Source organism: Poecilia reticulata, chromosome 22 (assembly GCF_904066995.2).
Source record: "Poecilia reticulata chromosome 22, P_reticulata-male-v2, whole genome shotgun sequence".
In the NCBI taxonomy this organism is placed as follows: domain Eukaryota; kingdom Metazoa; phylum Chordata; class Actinopteri; order Cyprinodontiformes; family Poeciliidae; genus Poecilia; species Poecilia reticulata.
In genome coordinates this window covers 22,974,454-22,997,117 of record NC_088851.1, presented here as the reverse complement: position 1 = coordinate 22,997,117, position 22,664 = coordinate 22,974,454, and the positions used below count along the sequence as shown (strand labels likewise).

Sequence of the window (22,664 nt, the reverse complement as noted above, 5' to 3'; positions counted from 1 at the left end):
ACAAAGAATTAAATATGTCTGCAGAAAACATCAAAAGAAAAGTTTTATTTCAGATAAGTGAAAAGGTGATGATGGTGCAGCTGAGGTGTCTTTTCCACCACAAAATAAAAAGCCAGACTGTTCTCTTGAGTTTAAGGCAGGTTATTCTGCTGACTGCTAGAACAAAGACTTTCTAAGATCTTGATCACACTTATGGCATCAAAAGCTTTAACAACTCAGAGGCACATTTTCTGAAAGTCTTGCCAAGGTCTCATGCTGAACCACGATCAAAGCCACTTTAAAGCCTCTGTTTTTACACTTCATATCATTTAGAGGAACACAAAACACATTTTTTACCCAAACTAACAAAGACAAATACTTTTCCGACACCAATAAAGTTTTGCATTGATAAAAAATAGATATTTTATGTTTGTTTAAACAACAAAAAATGAAAGATTTGACAATTCTCTGGTATAAATTCAAATTACAGCCTCATTTTCCTCACCGAAAGTCCAAATATACTTTGATTTCTTTAAAATTTAAATATCGTTGTTTATTTCAAATCTGTTTGAGCAAATAATCCCTTATAAATATACTTAAATCCTTCAGGATATCCAAATTTCCTGTTTCTTTCCAGTTATTGATCAAAAACCTCAGATGTTTGACCCGCTGAGCGTTTCTTTCACAGAAATCCCACATCTGGCTTTCTGATTCGACACCAACCACCTGTCAGCTTTATTTAAATTGAACAATATGAGGGGAAAAAATCACTTCCAAATGTTAAAGCACCAACTTGATAACAAACATCGACTTTCGCACAATGAGCACTTGTTATAGTAAATTGTTCCAGGAATGATTGCATTGGATTGTTTTAGACTTCTAATAACAATAATAAATGGCTTTAGGGATATCACCAGAAAACCTTACATGCTACACATATAATTAAGGCATAATTACACCACAATGTACAAAAAATATGCTCTTAAAAGTTGTTAGGCTATGGCCATAAGGGACGCTCAATGTCAGTTTATCTTGAGTAAGAATTGCAATTTCACATAAAAATATAAGCAATAAATTAATTCTATAATTTTAAAACAAAAAATAATCTAAATGCTTTTATTTGGAGCAGAAAATTGCACATGTTTTATAGAGTAATACCAGGAGTAAAGCTATCTGCTGTTGCAGAGGCTGCAGTCAGCTGGTTAGCAGACATTACCGTTCCAACTGTAATTTTGAGCCAGAATTAGTTTAATAAGAGGGACAAACTTCCAAAATATCCCGATTTATCTTAATTGTAAGTAAACGTATTGGATTTATTGGAGTCAGCGTGAGCAGCAATGAGTGGGGGAGGAGCAACGCTGCACTCCTGTGCTCCATATACCTGCGAAAACCTTTATTAACCGTTTGCGTCACTAAATCCTTCGAGGCGCCATGATGGACGTTGTGAGTACTGAACAGAGCGACTGAAACTGTTTTCCTCAGTTGTTTTTGCCAGTTTATTTGTTGCTTCTTCTTGATCAAGTCGAGCTAATTTGTCTGTGATGTGACACCAGGTTGCGGCTCACAGACGGCGCTATTTACAAGTTGGAAATAGCTAGCTTAGAAAATAAACAGTATTTTTAGCACTTTTCTGCTGTTTTATACCAACCCACTCCTACAAAGAAGCTGGATTTTGTATTCCAGAAGCTCAAACTTTGAAATTTTAAAGAAAATAAATGGTTAGTATTAAATGCGTATTTGTGGAACAAGACTTTGCATGAATATAATAAAGAACAACAAAATTATACAAAGTGAATCAGTGAAATGTCAGATATTCAGAGTTTTCAGGCTCAGTAGTACAAAAGACTTTTTTCAAGGTTTCAGTGATAAGCATGCAATAGTCTTGATTTCAACTGGTGCCTGAACAAGGTTTGTTACGCTCTTCTGGGGTTAAAGGTCATGCTTTGATTTGACCCACTTCATTGGAACAGACAGACAACCTTAAAGCGACATTAAACAAACGCAGTGTTGGCCCATATTTCCTTATGTTTGGTGACTTTTTGACTATAAATACAATAGGTTTTATAAAGTAGAGCAATAAATGCACAGTGTTCGGAAAAGGTTGCTTAACGTCATCGTAAGTACTTCAGCAGAAGGCAGATTGACTTTTTCCTCCGGTTTACTGAAGGAATGTTCAGATTACGGGTTGGTGTCAGAGAGATTAAACCTGAAGCCATCCTCTCTGTTTATTGTTGATTTCCTCCTTCTTTTCTTTCTCCAAGCACAGATCTTTTCTGCCCAAAAAGTGTTTGAGATGTAGATGAACCGTTGAGTCATAACCCGACCCAAACAACTCACACACTGTATTACCTGCATTTAGTTGCATCTACTGTTTTCTACTCTTCAAGTCAAATATTTGGTATATAATAATTATTTAGTATAAATTGCAGCTCAACTTTAAAAATGTTTATACAATTTATCTCTTGTTGTTAAATTAACTTAATGAAGATTAATTTCTGAGTTAAAACCAAAACCATTTTCAAGGCAGCAGGTGGACTTTCTTTTTGAAGTTAAACCACCTTTAAATGTTTTACAGTGTAGGAGATCGAGGTGAATCAGGGATTCGAGGTGAATCCCTGATTCGAGGTGAATCAGGGATTCGAGACCTTCATGGTCCTGTTGCGTTTCCATAACTTTCTCCATAATCTGCTAATGTCAAAACAGCAGAATTTCACCTTTTAATAAGAAATTGAATTAATAAGTTTGTTCATGTGATAATTAAAAATCACGATTCTTCAACTACTTCCTGTCATCGTCTTTGTGGTTTACGCCAGTGGCAACATCCGGTTGTTGGTCATGTGACTCGTGTTTCTATTGTAACTAATTTAGATACAGCCAAAAAAACATCTTATCCTAGCGCCAAAACTTTTCAAAATATTCTAAGTATGCGAAATTATATAGTCAATGGAAACGCAGCTGGCCTTTTGCAAGTTTTGAAGTCCTAACCCTCGATCTGAACAGAAGATGAGCGGTGAAATGTCTTCAGGAAACAAGAGAATAAGTCCTGATGTCTTCAATTCAAGCACTTAGCATTGAGATGTCCTGGACGACTGCGAATCCACAGCAACGTGTTGCTCAACATGCATCCTCCCGCTGTCCGTCTCGCTTTATCCAGACATCTGGTAGGTCCGGCCTGCTGTTGGGTAAGATGACCACTTCTTCACTGCGGCTGCTGCGGTCCTTCGTCTCGTAAACTGTTTCCTTCAGCGAGAGCCTCAGCGTGTCTCTCTTGCCGTTGAGGTGTCCTGGTTGCAGCTGAGCCGCCGTCTCTCCATCGTCCTGCTGTGGGTTTGAAGACCCTGCCTCAATGTCACTCAGACATGTTTCGCAGGAATCCTCCAGGCCTTCGCAGGAGCTCTGAGATGGGAAGTGCTGATTGTGACCCTCCTTTGTGGTATTTTCATCCTTGCAGAACGACTGCTGGTCTGTGGTCTCCATTGTGTGGCTGATGATGGTTTCCTCTATGCTCGATGATGAGGAGTAAGACGTATTGCTCCATTGCTTCCCCACAACTGATTGACCCCTGCAGGTTTTACACAGCAGATTTCCAGTAGCTACATCTTCTTGCACCTGGCCTGCTTGGCGGAGGGTATTTTCTCTGTAAGGGGATGAGGTTTGAAGGGCCGGATCCAAATCCTTCTTGCTCACCTCTACCCCACAAAACTCAATTTCATCCGAGAGCACTGAGGGTTGGTTGGACAGCTTGCTGGTACAGGTGCTGTTTTCGAAGCTGTCGCTGAGGCGATACGCCAGAGGTTGCAGCTCGTATTGCTCTGCGCCCCTGTGCAAACCACCTCCTCCTCCGGTCTGTTTGTGTCTGTGCTGACGCTGGTGGTCGGGGTAGAGGTAACCACCTGCCTCTTTGTCATAACTCCGCCTCCCTCTAGATCTGCCAAAAGCCCCGTTGGCAGCAGGCGAAGGGCCAGGCTCGGAGCAGGAGGTCAGCACCCCGTCTGTGTCCTCCGAGCAACACGGCAGCGTGATTCTCCCGCAGTTTCTCTGTGGCCCGCAAAAGCAGCACAGGGACTGAAAAAAGAAGGTTGCAAATCCACACGCCACACATTTCACCAGAAACAGGAAAATTCCTATTTTTCTAAAGTGTAAGGCAGTGGCTGGTAGCATGACAATGCCCATGAAGAAAAATGCACCGGAAACTATTGCTACAGGGCATCCCATTCTTTTAGTGGAGTGTGCCACTTTTCCTATCTTGTCCGAATGAGGAGCTAAGCTGTAGGAAATGGAAAAGTTGGCTACAAAGTCAACAGAAAGCCCTGCGGCGGAGGATATAAGCAGGGCCTCGACGCCACTCAGCTGCCACTCAAGCAGGACGAGGAGTCCAACAGTGACGAACACACTTCCTCCTACAGCAACAGTCGCATATAAGCTAAGTGGGATATTCCAGGTGGTTAGCAGCAGCAGAATAAACGTGAGAGCTACAGAGACCCCAGCGACCACCAGAGTCTCAGAACTTAGAGACTGTTGTAGATCGAACAGAGACAGCTGGCTGATGAACCAGCCGTCCTCCAGCCCTTGTGGGGCTCCTGACATTTCTTTGTTGAACCATGTCAGGATTTCCCTGTAAAAACCACTGGTTCTGCTAAAGTTGAAGCTGTAGAGATGGGTGGTCTGGAACTCCAGAACCAGGGCAGCTGCCGTGCCGTTTGGCAGGAAGTACAGGCCTCCACTACGAGGCGCATGGCTCTCGGCGTGTTTCTCTGCCAGCATCATATTCAGGCAGCTTTCAAAGACGCTGGGAGGGAAAGGGAAGGGGATGTTGCTACAGCAGAGATGAAGGGCATCACTGGTTCCTGAGCACCGCCTGACAGATACCCAGCGCACCAGCTGCTCCACAAGGCAGACGTTATCCGTCATGACATCTTTATTTTCTGGTGTTGGAGCAGAATAAAAGCTTTGGTTCTGGACCCTTGCACACAGATCTCTCAGCCAGACCTGAGCGTCCGGCCTGCTCATGTTAAAGCTCGGGTCAAAAACCAGGGACCCGTTACTCTGTGGGTTAAAGTGATCTCCATTATCAGTCGGTTTGATGCCCCAAACGAGCAGAACAGTGACGGGTTTGTCCTCCCCATTCCTCTGCCTCTCAAACATAAACATGTGGCGGTACTCTGCATCGTATCTCTCAAAAGGGTGGCTGGAGCGGAACAGTTGGGCGACCCAGCTGTCCAGAGTCGGTAACCTCATGCCGGGGTCAATCCAGGACATGTACGTGCCCCCGGCCGCAAGAACTGCAAACCAGCACACCCAGATGTAGCGAAACTTCACAACCCCACAGGGTAGGATCTTCAGAAACAGCAGGTTTGAGGTGTCTGACAGGCCTCTTTTCAGTTCTCTCAGCTTCTGCATCATGCTGAAGATGCACCTCTTACGGGAACTCGTTTCCCAGAAGCCACCCAGGTTTTTGGAGCAGTGGGGCTTCCATGTTTGCACCACTACAGACGCAGCGGGCGCCTTCCTGGAGCGCTCAAGCAAGATGAAAGAGCACGGCAGCCACACTAACGCCAGCAGACAGCTGATAAAGGAAGCAGTCCCCAGATAAATAGAGAAACATCTAATTGCTGTGATGCTGCTGAGATAACCAGAGAAAAAAGCTGCACTGGAGGTCAAGCCTGAAGCTAAGATAATATAGCCTATTTCCTGTAAGGCTCTGTTTACTCTCTTCTCCAGGGAGGCTGAAGGGTTTTGCGTTAGCTGCAGATTCCAGAAATCTGTAAAGATAAAAACCTGATTGGAGCAACTTCCTAAGAGAATCAGAGCTGCTGCCAGGTTCACCATGGGGAAGAAAGTCAGGTGAAAAGCAACTTTATAGAAGAAATACGAGGTCAGGAGTGAGGCTGTGATTGCTAGAACAGATAATGCTACAATGAAGAAGGACTGGAGATATAAAACCATGGTGAACAAGAGGGATAAAACAGCGAGGACCGGGAACACCGAATCTCTCACCAAGTAATATCTGAACAGCGTCTTCTTGATACCAAAGTCTATCCCGGTTATGGTCGTGTTATTGTACGTCAGATCTCTTCCTTCAAGGCTGTTCATGTAGATCTCCATCATGTGCTCTCCTTTCTGGACGGGTAAGAACAGGAGGCTGTACTTCAGCGTCGGTATTTGGTATTCAACGGTCTGGGGGCCGAGAAAGTCTTTGTCAACGAGGAAGTGCAGGATCTGGAACACAACGCGGGATTGTTTGCAGCGCGAGGGAACGGAGGAGCAGCCGCCATGCATGAGTCTCTCTGCGCAGGCCGAGGTCAGATCTCCTCGGTGGTAGGATGGAGCACATTTCCGGAGAAGGTTCAAAGACTCTGAGACCTGGTGTGGCAGAAGGATATCAGAAAATGAGACCAAGGAACATGAACTCTAGGTGTTTATCCAGATGAAAGCTTTCATACTGTAGATATCTGCATGAGTGAGCTGCACTGCAAAAACACTCAATTTTACCAAGTATTTTCGTCTAGTTTCTAGTGCAAATATCTCAAGTAAGACAAAGCTAACTTATAAGTAACTTTTCGGCAAGAAATAGGAGATTTCTTAACATTGATCTAAAAGTACTTGTCCAATTGGCAGATTATTTAACTCGAAAGATGGGAAATTTATCTTGTAATAACTGAACTAAATGGCCAATGGAACTAGTACTTTTAGATCAATATTAAGAAATTATTTACTTAAAACAAGCTCCTTTATTGTGCTAAAAAGTTGCTTGCAAGTTAGTTCTGTCTTATTTCAAGTGTAATAAGATATTTGCACTAAAAACAAGGCAAAAATACTAGCTTCTTAAACTTAATTTTAAAAAATCATAACATCCGAACTACATTTTGTATTAAATAAAGTTGTTTTTTTATCAAAGATTACAATTTGTCTGACAATCTGAGATATTTAGTTTCAGTTTACATCTGGAAAAAGTAAAATTTCAGTTTCAGTTCCTTTTGGGCAACAATATAAAATAGCTCAGCTCCAACTCCTTGGTTAGAGTTGTAAAAATAAAAGTCTAGCACTGAAAAAAAAACTCCCTTGGCAATGATAAAAGTTGTTAACTAGAGCCTGACATAAACGATTCCTGATAAAACACTGGAATCTGGCACAATTTAGCAGGAACTAGACTCCAAACTCCATTCAGACTTTCATGGAAAATCCATAACGGACCTTCTCAATTTGCCAATCCAAACAACTGCAGCATGCAACATTATGGTGAGATCTAATGAGCTGGGAGTTGATAACATAAAGCTACAGTGCCTGTTGTGAGGTAAGGCTGAGGCAGCAGGAGGCATTGGAGAGAACCGCCAAGTAGTTCCCCAAGGACCAGCTTGGACAGCAGCCGCTCCTCGGCGCTCCCTCCGCTTCCCCGCTCTCAGGCTGCTGGCACAGGTCCTGGAACTGAGCCTGGGACCGAATCTGATTCACAAGGAGAACAAAACAAGGTTTCTGAACTCATGCCCGCTTCTGAAACTAATTCACAGACAAGAAATTAATCTCCCATGAGATTCGGTAGAGCAGATCTACTGTAGAGCGGCTTAAAATGTCGACCATTTGCAGCTACGTCACTCAATCATGATGGACGTCGGAAGTTTTGAACAGAGCGACTGAAATTGCTTTCCAAAGTTGTTTTTGCCAATTTTTTTACTCGTCTGTGAACATAACACACCTGATCTGGGCTCATAGAGGGCAGTAGCTAGCTTAGAAACCGACGCACCTCTTCCTTTGACATGTTGATCAAATTACCGACTTTCCGTGAATTCACACCACATGATTTATATCACTATGTCATAAACGGGGTTTCCCTTTCCACCGAATAAGCCTTAATGAGGTTCCCACACCCTCTTGCAGATAAAAGCGGCTGGACCTGCGCGAAAAAGACGTCACATGACTTCACCACGTGGCGCCTTGTCGCGAACTTGAAGTGTGGGCTGGTGTGGTCTGGTTGCAATGTCTGAGATTTGGAATTGCGATTTAAAAACGCCCCCCTTGAGGAGTGTGATTAGTCGTAACGAGCGATAATAAACGTACAAAAGACGAGATGCTAACCAGTTTTTTCCCCCATACATGCTAGGTTACATGACGGTGCGGCACTGTTTCCATGGTTACCAACGGTTAGACACCTTCTCCATAATGGATTTTGGATATCACCGTTCTAATCATGTGAACGTTAATCTTCTTACTCTGTAGAAAGTGTTGGCTGCAAATCCGCGATTACACGAAGCAGTCCGTCGTTAATCTCAGTTATTATGACTCACTGCTGCCATATCGTTACTCATTAAAAGTTATTATAAAATGATAAATTAGGTATTCACCCATGGCCGTGCAGCATCCCATGACCATTTTTAAAGTGAAAACAACTAAATAAGAGCGATATTGAACCACCTATGTCCGTTTATTGGAGCGCACTGATTGTTTTTAGCGTCCATCATGGCGGAGCGGGCGGGGTTCTGAAGAGCGTTACATTACATCACGTGCAAAGGCTCAACAGATTACAGTCAAGACTGTCCAACAGATAAAAAGTGACTTTGATAGAGGTTGGTGTCTAAACGCGAGGAGAGAGCTAACCCTGGACTGCTCCATCTCACACATGGCGTGGATGGCCTTCAGGCTCCAGAGACTGGCGGAGTTTTCGGATCGAAACACCAGCTGGGCGTAGCGCTCGCCTGCACAGAGAGAAGCAGATGGCGGCAGGCGAGATGACCGGCGGTGAATCATGTGATTCCAGGATGGTTAGCAAACATCAAAGTGGGTTTAAAAAAAAAGAAAAGCTTGTGAATTACACTGATGTATGATACGATGGAGATGAAAGACGGCAATCAACACATTTTGTGCCAAACAAAAATCAGGCTAATAAATCTACTGAGAGAGATTTCTGTGTTTCATTAAAAACATAAAAGTTAAACCTTTAACAGAAATTGGCTTTCCACATGAAGCCACATATAAAACGGCTTCTTCTGAACTACCAAACCACATCACAAAACTTGGTATTTTCATGATGCATGATGTAGTCGGGGATCTTTTACGTATTTCTAGTCCAAGGTATAGCAGGTTTTTGTCTGGTTTAAAGATGACCTGTGATGTTTCCTTGAACAGATTAGGAAACGCCAGCGGGGTCCAAAGTGCGGCCCGGGGGCCCATTTGTGGGCCCTCATTTTGAGCGGCGCCCAACTACAACTCTTAAAAATGGAGGGTTTTAATTTGTATTCGAGGTCAAAATTGTTGCCAACATTCTTTTCTTACACAAGAAAATGTAAAGTACAACACAAAGTATTCATGTTTTTAAAAGCAAGTTTTAACAAAAGGTTAAACTAAGAGACTTTTACTGAGAGCCAACTTTGTTGCACTCAATTCAGCTGTTATTCTTTGTTAAACTTAACTAAATATTGCAAACGTTTTGAAAGAAAGTGACCCAGATCCTGTTCTCATTATTGAAAAAAGTAAATTTGATAGAAAGAAAAAAATAATTAGTTTAATATCAGAAATTTTCCCCCCAAAAATTGGAAATTTATAAATTTCAAATGTCAAAAATGTTCTAGAAAATTTGCTAATCACATTCCTGAGTTTTTATTTACTCGTTTTTTTATTTCCCTACATCTGCCCTGAAGTTATGGCTGTCATAAAAATCCCTTCCAAGTTCTGGATCTTCAATAAGAATCGGGCTGCTTTAGTTGCTTAGTTTTAGTTCGTTTTTTTTTCTTTTTATTGGCCCTCTACTACTTTTGAGTCAACAATTTTGGCAAAAAGTTTGGACACCCCTCGTCTGTACAAAATATCTTCATCACTAAATCATTCTTAATGAGACTTTAGCCTGGTGATTTCTAACTTTTATGAGTTCCCCAGAATGAGCTGCTATAAGGCGTCTTGTCACTTTAAATCTAAATAAGTTCATCTGGCAACGCCGCCAACTTAATGTTTACACTCACATATGAAAATGGCAGCAAACAGATGCACAATTATAAAAATGTATATCTTTGAAAAGCAGAAACGGGGCCTCCTGCACAACCAACAAGAATGCAGCAAGTGATTTCTGAATAGTAAGTCAACAACAAAATCCAGCAGCCATTGTACAATGGTAAAACGAGCTGAGCAAATATGATGGAGTTCTTATTGGGTTGCTAGGTGACAGGTGGAACTCCACTGCGGTTGCTAGGTAACAGTGCAGTGTGATTGTGCAATCAGGAGGTTTTTGACGCGGCCCATTTTCTAGACATGTAAAACATTAACTTATTGCCAAAGAACATCTTGGTCTTTTCTTTTAAGGGCTTCGGCTATTTTTAGAAGTAGCAGAAACACAAATGAAATTATAAAAACATGCGAAATGTGAATTTTGAATAATATCTGCCCTTTAATTAAAGAACTGGGTGGTTCAGGACTTCCTCACCTGGAGCATCACAGAGGAAAGTGTCCAGAGAAAAGTCAGCGGCCAGCATCCTCTTAATACGACGACCTCTGGAGGCGAGCTGACTGCCATGACTGTCTCTGCTGACAGCGCCGGCCTTGGCAAAGCTGGAATGTCAGGAAACACGTCTGCTATTACAAATGTAAATACATTATACTTTAATTTTATGAATAATCAATTCTGAATTAATGTACAGCCATTACAGGGAAAAGCAACTCATTAGTTTTGACCTGGAGGGTTTAATTGTTTCATGGTGGAATAATCACAACAAGCAACTGCAATTAACTTTATAAACAAGAATTGATCACACCAGTTGTAATTTATTGTGGATTTTTATGAAATCCTCACAGGGCCAAAATTATTTACACATGCTCGACATTTAAAGCTTCTGGCTTCACTCCTGCTGGATATTTGACCACTTTCATTGGCAGAACTGCCAAAGTTCATTTAAATTGGTTGGCTTATTGTTTGAAGCTTAATATCAGTCCAAAAAAGTTTGGATGTGTGTTTCATATAATTTTAAAGTCTTGGCACCGACATTAGTCCATAAATTTCCATCACACCTGATTTAATTATCCTAAACACAGTTTGTTTGAGGGTCATTGTCCTGTTGATAAAGCAGAACCAACAGTTAAATCTCTATTTTCATTGTTCCGTCCACTTTTTGCAATTCATCAGCTTATCTGGCAGTAAAACAGCCCAGAGCATTAAGCTGCCACCGCTGAGCTTGGCAGTTGGAATTAAGGACTGAAAACCTCACTTTGACTTCTCCAAACATATTTCTTGTCATTTCTTGCCAGCCAAAGTAATCTTTTTCTCCTCTGACCATGTGGTTTAACCAAAATGGTGATTAACCTGCTTCACAGGACAGTAGCACTGGTATTCCAGATGTTTTCAGTTAAGCTTTGACCATTCCTGGTTGTTTTTGAAATAGAGAGACGAACAATTAATCCACTTTACGCCTAATGGTTTAATAGATTAAAATTAGATCCAATTGAATGACTAATAACGTCAGCTTACGCCTTCTTTCATTTAGTGTTGTAGTTTAGCCGCCATCCAGCAGAGGGCCCCGCTGGTCATCTTCAAGCGAAATAGAAACAAAGATGGCGGCGGGCCATTCCAAAAGAAACGGTCCATACGGATTCCGTAGTGGGATTAAAATGTACTTTATGCGGTTATGTTTCGAAATATAAACACTCGACAAGTTCCTAAAGTTAGACATGACGGAAGAATCATGGCGCCAATAAGCACGGTTGATTTTGATGGCGGTGGTGAGTTAATACACTTCATGGAGAAAAGTTTTAGCTTTCTTTCGAAAGCAACCACAGACTATTTCTGTATAAACATCTCTCTCTTCACGAGGAATTACGTGTTTCACATTTTATTGTTTTCATCTTTTACTTTTCTATTCAGAAACTCGAGAGGTTCCTGTTTTTTGTTAAATATATAAATTTGTTTATAAATGAGAGAAAACCTGAATTTTCTGTTTATTCAGCAATTAAAATAGCCGACGCAAAATAATGTTAAAATTATTTTTTTTAGTCAGCATAATATGAACAAATTCAGGCAAATATGTTGTGCAAACATGGTTGACCCTCTTAAAATAAGAGAAAACTCAGGTTTTTAAGAAAATGGATGCTTATCGATTAATTGTTAATCAATTCAATTCAAAAATACTTTTTTGGGAAATTAAATGTTGCTACTCATATTAATTCAAATTCTTCATAGAGTTATTGTGTGTGGTGATAACTGTTAGAAAAGTTTTCCTGTGTTAGATTTTGAAGTCTATCTTTAAGAATGTGTTCTTGCATAATTATGCTATTTCCATTAGATTGTTTGAAAATGGTGTCAAAACAACAATATTATTGTTTATCGCAACAAATTCTGGGAGAATTTATCATCTAGAAACATTTGTTATTGTGACAGGCCAAGATTCTTACCTAATCCAAACCAATTTTCTTCCACCTGAGAGAAGTTTGCTAGTTTTGGACTAGATGAATCAGGCTAACATTTAGCATCTGCAATGGCCTTGACCTCAACCAAACGGTTAAAAGAAACTCTGCCGGTTAAAATATCCAGCCGAATGGTTTGCAGAAACTTCTCCTTATGCTCTGGCTCTCGGCTGACCTCTTGCTGAGCTGCTGTGGCTCAGCAGAAAGAGTTTTTCCCGGGCCGGTTTCCTGCTGCAGCCTGGACAAGCTGGACAGCCGAACGCCGATGTACGTTCCCCGCGGCTGGAAACCCTGAGACGTTCGGAGCAAATGATTCAGAAAGAGGAAAAGACGCTGCAGAGGGCAGAGTACACAAAACCTTTACTCAAGTTAGAGTAGCACCACTTCAACATATGTCTACTAAAGTAAAAAGTAGCTGTGAAAGAAATTACTCAGGAGTAAAAAGTATTTGGTAAAAAGTTTACACAAGAACTGAGTGTAAATTATCAATCATTTAATATTTTAAAAATTACATCAGATGGACCAAAATGTAAAGTTAGGTGGAAATGTTAGTATTTTAAGGACAAAAATGATAATTCATACAACTAACAAAAAATAGCAAAATCGGGCAAAAGAAAATTTTCCAAATCAGTTTCTTTCAATAAAAAACTTAGAAAACTTTAATAAAAACTGCAGGTGTGTCTGTGCCTGGTTAAAACATGTTTGTTTTTCATTCAGTGGGTAGAAAATCCAGAAATTTCACTCAAGTAAAAGTAAGTACAGCGCAGTAAAAATACTCCTAAAAGTACATTTTTGCGCTCAGAGTGCTGCGTACTTAATGTTTTTGTTAATTTGCTCACATTTTACTTTCAGTATCAATTAGTGTTCACTATCTGAGCAGGATACCTTAAACGTGAGTCTGAACTGCCTGGAAACATCATTAAAAATCACCAGACGTTTCTGCTGCAGGTTTGATTTGAGGTGTGAAAGCACCTTAAATCACCTCATCGCTCCAGATGCGTTGAGGTGAGATTTTAACGGCAAATCCTGCTGACTCTGCGCGTCTCATTCACTCACCAGAAGCGGATCGGAGAAGTCTGGCAGAGACCCGATGAAGAGTCCAGCCAGTGACAGTCCCAGCAGCAGGACGGCACAAACCAGCAGCACCAGTAACGGTCGGTCCACCAACAGCTGGGAATACCTGCAAAAACGGAAATGAAATGAGAAACTACACAGCAGTCAAAATAAATATTTAAAAATACGAGAAGAAAAATAAGGAATGACGAATCCAACACTGGGATTTAATGCTCACTTTCTAATGATGAAGTAAAATCCTCCAGTCCTGTAAACAATTAAAATACAATATTAATAACAGAACATAATTATGACAGAAATTATCTACTTGTCTAACATTTGAATTATAATATTGACATAAAAAATACCAATTCCACTGGAAGATTTATTCACTAATGAGAATTTTTTATTCGTTAGTGAATGTTTGATCGTTTGTTGCAAAGGAAGCATCTGCAGCCAGAAAACATTTGTATAACATCAACATTTTAAAACTTCAACTGTTTTAATCAACTTAACATCAATATAGTGTAGTTTTAACAAAGCATTTAATAATAGTATGTTAAAAAGTGCTTAATGTTTCTTTTTTTACAGACTTTGAATTGTGTGAAGCTAAAACTCGGGCACTTGAGATGTTCTGGGTAGAAATAGTTTTTTACAAATCTTATATTTTTTTTGTACAAATTGCCTTAATTACTGCTCTGAATTGGTTCTTTCAGCTATTTATCTTTTCATGATTCCTTATATTCTAGTTAATGATTAAATTACTAAATTCGTTAAGGATTATTACAATAATCGATTCTTAATCCAATTAATCATTTCAGCCTTAAATAATCTAACAAAATCTGTCCGCCAGCATTAAATCATCAGGCAAACATTCTCATATTTCATTACTGGGAAACATGCCTTGGCGTTTTATTTTGTCCCACCTTACTGACACCACCTGGCGCTGCTTCGGTTTGGTTCTGGTCTCGTTCGGCCCGTGCAGCCAGTGGCACCTGGCCGACCCGTGGCAGGACGCCTGCTGGGCAGAACCACAGCCGTGTCCGGGTTTCACCGCCAGCCCTCCGTCTGCGCGAGGACACGCTGCGTTCGATTGGCAGCAGCGGGCTTTGACTGGTCCGTGACAGCTGCAGTGGGGGCATTTAAGGTGGCACGGCGAATGGCAGGCTCCAGTCTGAAGACGCTGCGGGACCTTAAGGAAGAGTAACACAGTTTATGACCGGTCTAGTCAAAGTAAAAAATAAAAAAATAGGGATAGTTAGATAAAGTGCACTACGTATTTAGTAGGGACTGATATGCACTTTAACATTTTTTAAATGCATTCGAATTAGCCAAAATGCTGTTTTTCCATCTGTTTTTGGATAATGAATATAATTAAGGTTAAACAAAGCAAAGTTAAAGTGACTTAACTACACACATTATAAAGCAGTAAATACAAAACAAAGCCAAGTACTTCACAATTATTATAAAAAGTCCAAGAAAACTGCAAACATACAAAATCTTACCAAGTATTTTTGGTCTAGTTTCTAGTGAAAATATCTTAGTTCACTTGAAATAAGACAAAACTAACTTGTAACATGTAGGCAAAAAAATATGAGCTTATTTAAGTAAATAATTCCTGAAAAAGTACTATTACAATAACAAGACATTTTTAGTGTCATAAGTGAAATAATTTGCTAATAAAACTAATTTTTAGCAAGAAACAGGAGCTTGTTTTAAGTCAATAATTGTTTTAATGACTTGTGTTTTAAGTCAATAATTCCCGCAAGTGGAACAAGACATTTAAATTTATAAAATCCACTGGCAGATTATTTCACCTGAAGTTTTTCTTCAATATCGAGGCATTATTTACTTAAAACAATCTCTTATAACTTGCTAAAAAGATATTTGCAAGTTAATTTTGTCTTATTTCAAGTGAGATAAGATATTTGTACTAGAAAATAGACCAAAATTACTTGGTAATATGTTGTATTTTTGCAGTGTATACTGTGCAATTTCATCGCTACTTGAATTGTGTTTTTCCATGTGTATAAATAACAGCATCATCTGCGTATATTTGAACCAAGACATTTAAGAAGATGTTATTGCATAAATTTGAATAAAACAATGGCCGTTTGGGAGTATTTTCTAAATATAGCAGGTGTTGCTGAACGCGGTGCTGCAGGTAGAGACACACAGACGCACCTGATGGTAGAGCTGGAAGGAGGAGGAGGGTTTTCCCAGGCTGCTGCAGCTGTCACACAGCTCCTCTGCAGAGGGGATGACAGTCAGCTGGGCCTCGACGGAGCCGTCAGGGGGGCACAGAGAAACCACCGGGATGCAACTGAGCAAAGAGACAAATAAAGGCGTGTAACCGCAACAACACGATGTACCTGGAAATGAAGGGATGGTAGCAGAAGCAATGACCTTTTCCTCTTAGATTCAGAGTAAAAACGCACAACTCAGCAGCAAGAATGAGGCAAGAAATGGTTTCAGAAACACTTTGTAGCTTCAGGTTGTATGTTGGCCAAATAAAGAGGAGAAGATGGTTGATGGTAAAGCTGGATCGCATCATGATGTCGTATCTTCAGGGTGAGGGGTTTGACGAAAAACACAATCAGGGCTAATTGCTGTCAGGAGAGCCCTGGAGTTTCACGGAAATATTTTTCAAATACTGCAAAAAGCCTGATGTTTATTTTGTGATTATTAATAAGTGATCGTCTGAACACCAGTGGTGATTGATTAGCTAATTTCAATACCTGCTACTGATCCTTCAGAGAGTTGGTTTTTAGGTCGCCTTATATTGGAAACACGCCGAATTCCACAGCACATCCACATGTTAAGGTTGTCATAGTCAAGCTAGCATAACTGACCTACTTCCCTCTACCTACCCATCTTTTCTTTTAATTAAAACTTTTTCCTGACCTTCTCTAGCTGTCATAATGTTGACAATCGGTTGCAAAGCGTTCCTTCTTTTACGCATCGTGCCTGCGTTTAATATTTAGCGTGTTATTTTGACAGCTGAAAGCAAACTGGTCCGCCTAAAACCCTCCGTCTCTGTTCGTTTTAAGTGAACTCTCAAGTGTTTATGTGAACATCAACTGGAGACCACTCCAAAAGCAGGAAGTGGGTTACAGCGCAGGGCATTCTGGGTAAATACAACCAAAACAAACGCACAGGTTTAGCGTTAGCGGGACAAATGTCTTGTGGTCTTTTCCCAAATAGAAATCCTACAACAGCTAAAATCAGAGGCCACTCCATGTTTGTTTATGTTTTATGAGGAAGGAAGTTGCGCTCATGTCTTCTTCAGAGGTTTTCTTGTTGCTTCCTTCAGTAGTTCTTGGTGCAGTGCCCCCCAGAGGGGAGGATGGGAACAGGTTTTTCAAAGGATTTTGTTCGTTTGACACATTGCAGTGTGAAGAAACCGCAGAAGCTGAAAATGTAACAAATGTAGCAAAAGTCTCCTGGACAATCAGGCGTGAAAACACCCTGAAAATGTTTGTCGCCCTGTACTTTTCCAACACTTAAAAAGCTTAACTCCATAGAAAACGCCGTTTCTACTCAATCCACAATTGTTCAAACCTACACGTGCAACAGAACAACGTATCCGACCTGCTCCTGCTCAGCCCCTGCACAGCTCGGCTCCAAACTGAAACGTTGCATAATTTACTCATAAACAGCTCCAAGCTGCTGCGTAATGGCTGTTCTCTGTGAAGGGTCTGCGTTGTTTGTTTTTCCAGCAGTCTGGACGCAGCCAGTCTTGTCGTCTCGTAACCATGGCATTAGCGGGAGCCAGCGAAACCCGGCTGACCTCACTGCATCGAGCAGTAAGGGGCTCAGATGAGGTAAAAAATACAGTAAACCTGAAGATTTCTGTGTTTTTGTGTGCTAAAAATAAAACCGTGATGGGAATGTAAACCAAAATATACAGTAGTACCTTTCATAAAGCATTTTATTACTATTTAGACACAGAATATACACAAATCGTGAATAAGGTGTCTAACTAACAGAGCCGCAATTTACATAATTAATTCATATTTCTGAGAAATTACAAAAACTGATCCACACAGGACTGTGTCTAAAACTTTGACGTCAGTGTGGCTCGTATGAAGCTGCTGTGGGAATCTGCATCTGAAATGACTTCCCACTGCTGCTCCACACCTTCTGCACTGAATACATTAAAAACAGACACAGTGGAAAAACTTTGTGGGGCTGAAAATCTGAGCTCAACAGAATGACCACAAGCTAAACACGCGTTTCCTGCAGATCACATCGCTGGCTTTGATTCTGGTTGTTTCTTCAACCTGTTAAAAGTCCCAAGAGGAAACCAAAATCAGCAGCAATGGTTTAGTTTATGGAGCTCTGATGAGAAAAATGATCCAGTTTCAGTTAGCATGTCTGCGTAGCGACTTGCAGTCTCATCCGTTCATCGTCTTCCGCTACGAGGAGAGTGGGAGAAAGTGCAGGCATCTTTCATCAAGAATGTTATAAATTTGTCAGAATACTGAGGAAATCAAAATTCTAAAAATTCTGAATTCTAAGAAAAAAATCTGAATTCTGATGGAAAATTCAGGATTTAAGGTTGAATTCCAAGAAAAGTCAGAATTGTGACAAGAAAGTTCATATTCAACAAAGTGGAATTTTGAGAAAAAAGTGATAATTCTGACAAAAAAATAAAAAAAAGACAGAATTCTGACAAGAGTTAGAATTCTGATGAAAAAAATCAGAATTTTGAGAAAAAAGTGAGAATTATAACAAATAATTCTGAATTTAGAAAAGTCAGAATTGTGACGAAAAGGTCAGAATTCTGAAAAAAATGTCAGAATTGTGACAAAAAAAAGTTTAAATTTAAGAGTCAGAATTCTGAGAAAAATCAGAAGAAATTCAGAGGAAACATTCAAAACATTCAGGTTCCACTGGCAGATTATTTCACTGATAGACATTTTCCCGTGTTGCTAACATTGCTAATGTGACCAGCAGGTGGAGATCTTTTTAAAAGTAACAAGATGCACCCGAACACAGATGTAACAGTGCACAATACTTTATTAAACAATTCTTTTTAAAAACGAGGCTTCAGGCCCACTACTCGGTCCCTGGAACAAAAGAAACACATAAGGGAAAAAAAGGGGAGACAAGATCAATTATTCCAAAGGAAATAAAACATGCCAAAGAAATTAGTAAATCAAACCAAAAAGAAAATAAATTAGTAACTTCAATCACAAAACAAAACTAAAAGCAAAGGAACAAATTGTTGTCATCCACTTCCAAATGCCCTTCTATGGAGCCAGAGAAGTAACGCCCCGCCCACAGAGCCGGCCCAATCCGCAACGGGTTTAGTTGAGAGCGGCCAAAACAACGACAAGACAAGACAGCAGAGCGTCCAAAGCGCTGCAGCTCCGAACAATCAGTTGCTTGAAACAGAAAACCCATTAACGGTGGATACAGATAAAAGAAATCAAAAGCTAAATAGCAGGTAGCTTACCCAGGGGTGGAAACACAGCCTAACCCAGGAGGAAGTGGGTCAGCAAGTGAGGACCAGACGGAAGCCGCACGCCACAGCAACCCCCAGCTGCAGCCGGCAACGCCATCAGAGCAACACTGCAGAAACGCACGACAGGTGTAGCACCCAAAAACCAACCATGATCTCAGCCACGGATAGCAAAACTGCCACTTACGATCGCAGACGAGTCGACCAAACCCACAAGCCGACATGTAGCCGCCGACCGTAGCAACAGTGGGAGAAACAAAGACGCACGCACCCTGCAGCGGCCAGCCCAACGATAAAAGCATTCGCCCCGCCCACCAATCAACGGTGCCCGGTGCACGGAGTGGGAGAGGGTGGAACACCATCCCACCACACTAACAATAGTAAATGTGTTGCGCACACAGAGTAGCTTTGGATCGATGAAGCATCTGGTGTTGAAATGTCAGTATGATGGGCCCCCAATAAAATCTGCTCTGGGCCCCAAAAAAGCTTTGACCAGCCCTGCCTAATGTTCACATTCTCCTGAAACAACATATTTCCTCATGCAGTAAACTCTCAATCTGTCAATCCAAATACTGACTTCTGATTCCTATAGAAATCCGGTCTGTTGGGACTCGACCTGAAGTGACTTGGAGACTCAGCATTTTGCATGTCAGAGAAGAAGAACAGGCGGCGTTCTTCTCATAGTGACGGATGCTGCTGAGTTTAGCTCCATGTTTTCTCCAGTCTCACTGTCTGATGTTTTCCAGCAAAGTAGAAAAGCTGCTGGGGATCAAAATGAGTGACGGGTCGACATCTGTAATCCGAACAGCAGGAGAAAGAAACAGAACTGATTTCTGACAACAGTTTTATGTTAGCTCAGTCTCTTAAACGCAAAAACAGGGCAAAGTGATCAGGATCTATCAAAGTGATCAGGATCTATCAAAGTGATCAGGATCTGTCAGGATCTACCAAAGTGATCAGGATCTGTCAGGATCTACCAAAGTGATCAGGATCTGTCAGGTTCTATCAAAGTGATCAGGATCTATCAAAGTGATCAGGATCTGTCAGGATCTATCAAAGTGGTCAGAATCTGTCAGGATCTATCAAAGTGATCAGGATCTGTCAGGATCTATCAAAGTGGTCAGAATCTGTCAGGATCTATCAAAGTGATCAGGATCTGTCAGGATCTACCAAAGTGATCAGGATCTATCAAAGTGGTCCGAATCTGTCAGGATCTATCAAAGTGATCAGGATCTGTCAGGATCTATCAAAGTGATCAGGATCTGTCAGGATCTACCAAAGTGATCAGGATCTGTCAGGATCTATCAAAGTGGTCAGAATCTGTCAGGATCTCTCAAAGTGATCAGGATCTGTCAGGATCTATCAAAGTGGTCAGAATCTGTCAGGATCTATCAAAGTGATCAGGATCTGTCAGGATCTCTCAAAGTGGTCAGAATCTGTCAGGATCTCTCAAAGTGATCAGGATCTGTCAGGATCTATCAAAGTGGTCAGAATCTGTCAGGATCTATCAAAGTGATCAGGATCTGTCAGGATCTCTCAAAGTGGTCAGAATCTGTCAGGATCTATCAAAGTGATCAGGATCTGTCTGGGTCCTGACAGATCCTAACGTTGGGTGGGCATTTGTAAAGTTACACAATAAAACATTTACAGAAATAATTTTAATTATTACACTATCAGAGATAAAAATGTTCATTTTTTCAAAGTCAAATTTCACGTTATTCATAAATGTCAGATTCCCAGACTAAATACTCAATTAGAAAGCTAAGTATTTCGCTTTCTAATTAAGTATTTAAAGGATAAATATATTTAGAGAACTGAATAATTAGTTTTCAAACTAAGCATTTACAAATATTTAGTTTCAAACTCAATAGATAGCTTGTGAATTAAACATTTAGGAAGGAAGCTAAATAATTAGTTAGGAAAATTGAAATTTTGACTAGACTTTAGTATTTAGTTTGGAAGTAAATGGTTATTAGCTTACAGACTAAAATATTTAGTTTCCAACTAATTGTTTAGCTTAAAAGCTAAATATTGATTTTTCAAACTAAATATTCAGTTTGAATTAAATACTTAGGGAACTACATGTTTTGCTTGGACTTAAAACCACTTGGTACTAAATATTTAGCTTGCAAACTAAATATTTTCCAACTAAATATTTAGTTTGTAAACTAAACATTTAGTTCATGAGTTAAATATGTAGATAGGAAGCTAAATATTTAGTTTTACAGCTAAATATTTGCTAAAAACTAAATATTTAGTTTTATTTAGTAGTAAAACTAAATATTTAGCTCATGAATCAAATGTTTATTTAGGAAGGTAAATATTTAGCTCTTAAATTAAACATTTACTTGGGAAGTAAATATTTACCAACTAAATGTTTGAATTAAAAGCTAAATATTTAGTTTGTTAGCTAAATATTTAGCTTTTAATTCAAACATTTAGTTAGGAAGCTTTAGTTTGAAAACTAATATTTCAAAATATTTAGTTTGAAAATTAAATATTTAGCTTGGACTTAATCATTTAGTTGGGAACTAAATATTTAGCTCACTCACAAACTAAACATTTAGTTCCTAATTTAATATTTAATTCAAAAGCAAAACATTTAGTTTGTAAGTTAAATGTAGTTTTTGAATTAAATATTTAGTTTGTAACGTTGACATTTATTAAATTAGGAAGAACACAGTGAAATATTAGTTTTTAAAAAATGAAAAAAATTTTCTCTGACAGGCTAAATAAACTAAAACATTGCTGTAAGCGTTACAAATGGCAGCCCGGAGGTTTGTCCTAATTTAATGCAGATCATTTGACCTGCCACAATAAAGAACATGCAGATGTTCTTTAAAATGCACGTAGTCACAGTTTTGGTGCAAACAGCTGATTTATGTGATCTTCCAGCAGGTGAAATAATCACTCATTGCGACTTTTTCATTAATTAAACCCAAATGCGGATTTATGTCAGTTTCCCATCCAGAAAATAGAAACCCACCTCTGGGCAGTCTGCTGAATCTCCTTCTCTTCAGTCGGAGAATCATCCACCACTATCGCATCAGTACTTTCTCCAATAATCGATCGAGCCTCCATCTTCCTCCCGATTCAATCAGCGCCTATTAAAAGGTCACAATCACCGCGGGGACATTTTAAATCGGCTCAATTGATCTGCTTTAATCTTCGTGGAGTGAATCCACGCGGATCAGACCAGCAGTGCTTGTTTCTGGGGTTGCTACTACACAGCAGCAGCATCAGGGATGTTTGCGTTAACCTGCTGCGCTCTGATTGGCTGAGCCGCGCTGATGCTGCTGACGTGGCGCGGTCGCTGTCCAATCCGGTGCGGGGCTGAAGAGCCCGGAGACGGGCGGCATCCTGCAGGTGCCGCTTAGTTATTAACAGGCAGCACCGGCTCTGGTGCTCAGTCTGAACAACTGGACCGGGACTTCCTGCTAAAAAGATATAAAAAATAAACTCTCATCAGACCAGAGGGAAACTAATGAGGTGAAACCCGCAGTTTGTTTTCAAACAAATAAATGTAATGATGTAATTCAGGAATCAGAACAAAGCAACTTTAATAACAACAAACAGGTCCAGAAGTTTCATATTTAAGGATCAGGTTTGGTCCAATTCAAGCCTCATTTACAAAAATGAAGTCACAGATGGATAGATTTTTATTTTTAAACTTTTTTCTAATAAATATACATCATAACATCCGAATTTTCACTCTAAGAAACATTTAGATTCTGAAAGAAAGTAAGAAAGAACGACAGGAAGAAAAGAAAGAAAACACTAAAGAGAA

At 40.1% G+C, this 22,664-nt stretch overlaps 1 protein-coding gene across 2 annotated transcripts; it reads right to left on the bottom strand.

Moving 5' to 3' along the window:
- Positions 1-19: 19 nt before the first annotated feature.
- Positions 20-22,588, bottom strand: disp2 (dispatched RND transporter family member 2). Of its 2 annotated transcripts, none has more exons than XM_081603190.1 (10): positions 21,864-22,588; positions 15,595-15,733; positions 14,337-14,602; positions 13,649-13,678; positions 13,414-13,537; positions 12,533-12,690; positions 10,388-10,512; positions 8,572-8,669; positions 7,264-7,422; positions 20-6,342 (listed from the first exon to the last, which is right to left on the bottom strand). In XM_081603190.1, exons 1-10 carry the CDS (start codon positions 21,956-21,958, stop codon positions 3,094-3,096), a joined length of 4,443 nt encoding a protein of 1,480 aa, XP_081459316.1. In that variant the 5' UTR covers positions 21,959-22,588; the 3' UTR covers positions 20-3,093. The 2 variants fall into 2 exon arrangements, with proteins under 2 accessions (XP_081459316.1, XP_008398232.2); XM_008400010.3 differs by having other exon boundaries at positions 12,533-12,648; positions 21,864-22,585.
- Between the last annotated feature and the right edge of the window lie 76 nt (positions 22,589-22,664).

Excerpts from the sequence above, each read along its gene's own strand:
- disp2 (XM_081603190.1), bottom strand. The coding sequence starts at position 21,958 with ATGGAGGCTCGATCGATTATTGGAGAAAGTACTGATGCGATAGTGGTG. Across the intron at positions 12,691-13,413 it reads ACTTCTCCGATCCGCTTCTG|CGTCTTTTCCTCTTTCTGAA; the intron begins GTGAGTGAATGA and ends TGCCCTCTGCAG. Across the intron at positions 10,513-12,532 it reads CCACAGCAGCTCAGCAAGAG|CTTTGCCAAGGCCGGCGCTG; the intron begins GTCAGCCGAGAG and ends CTGACATTCCAG.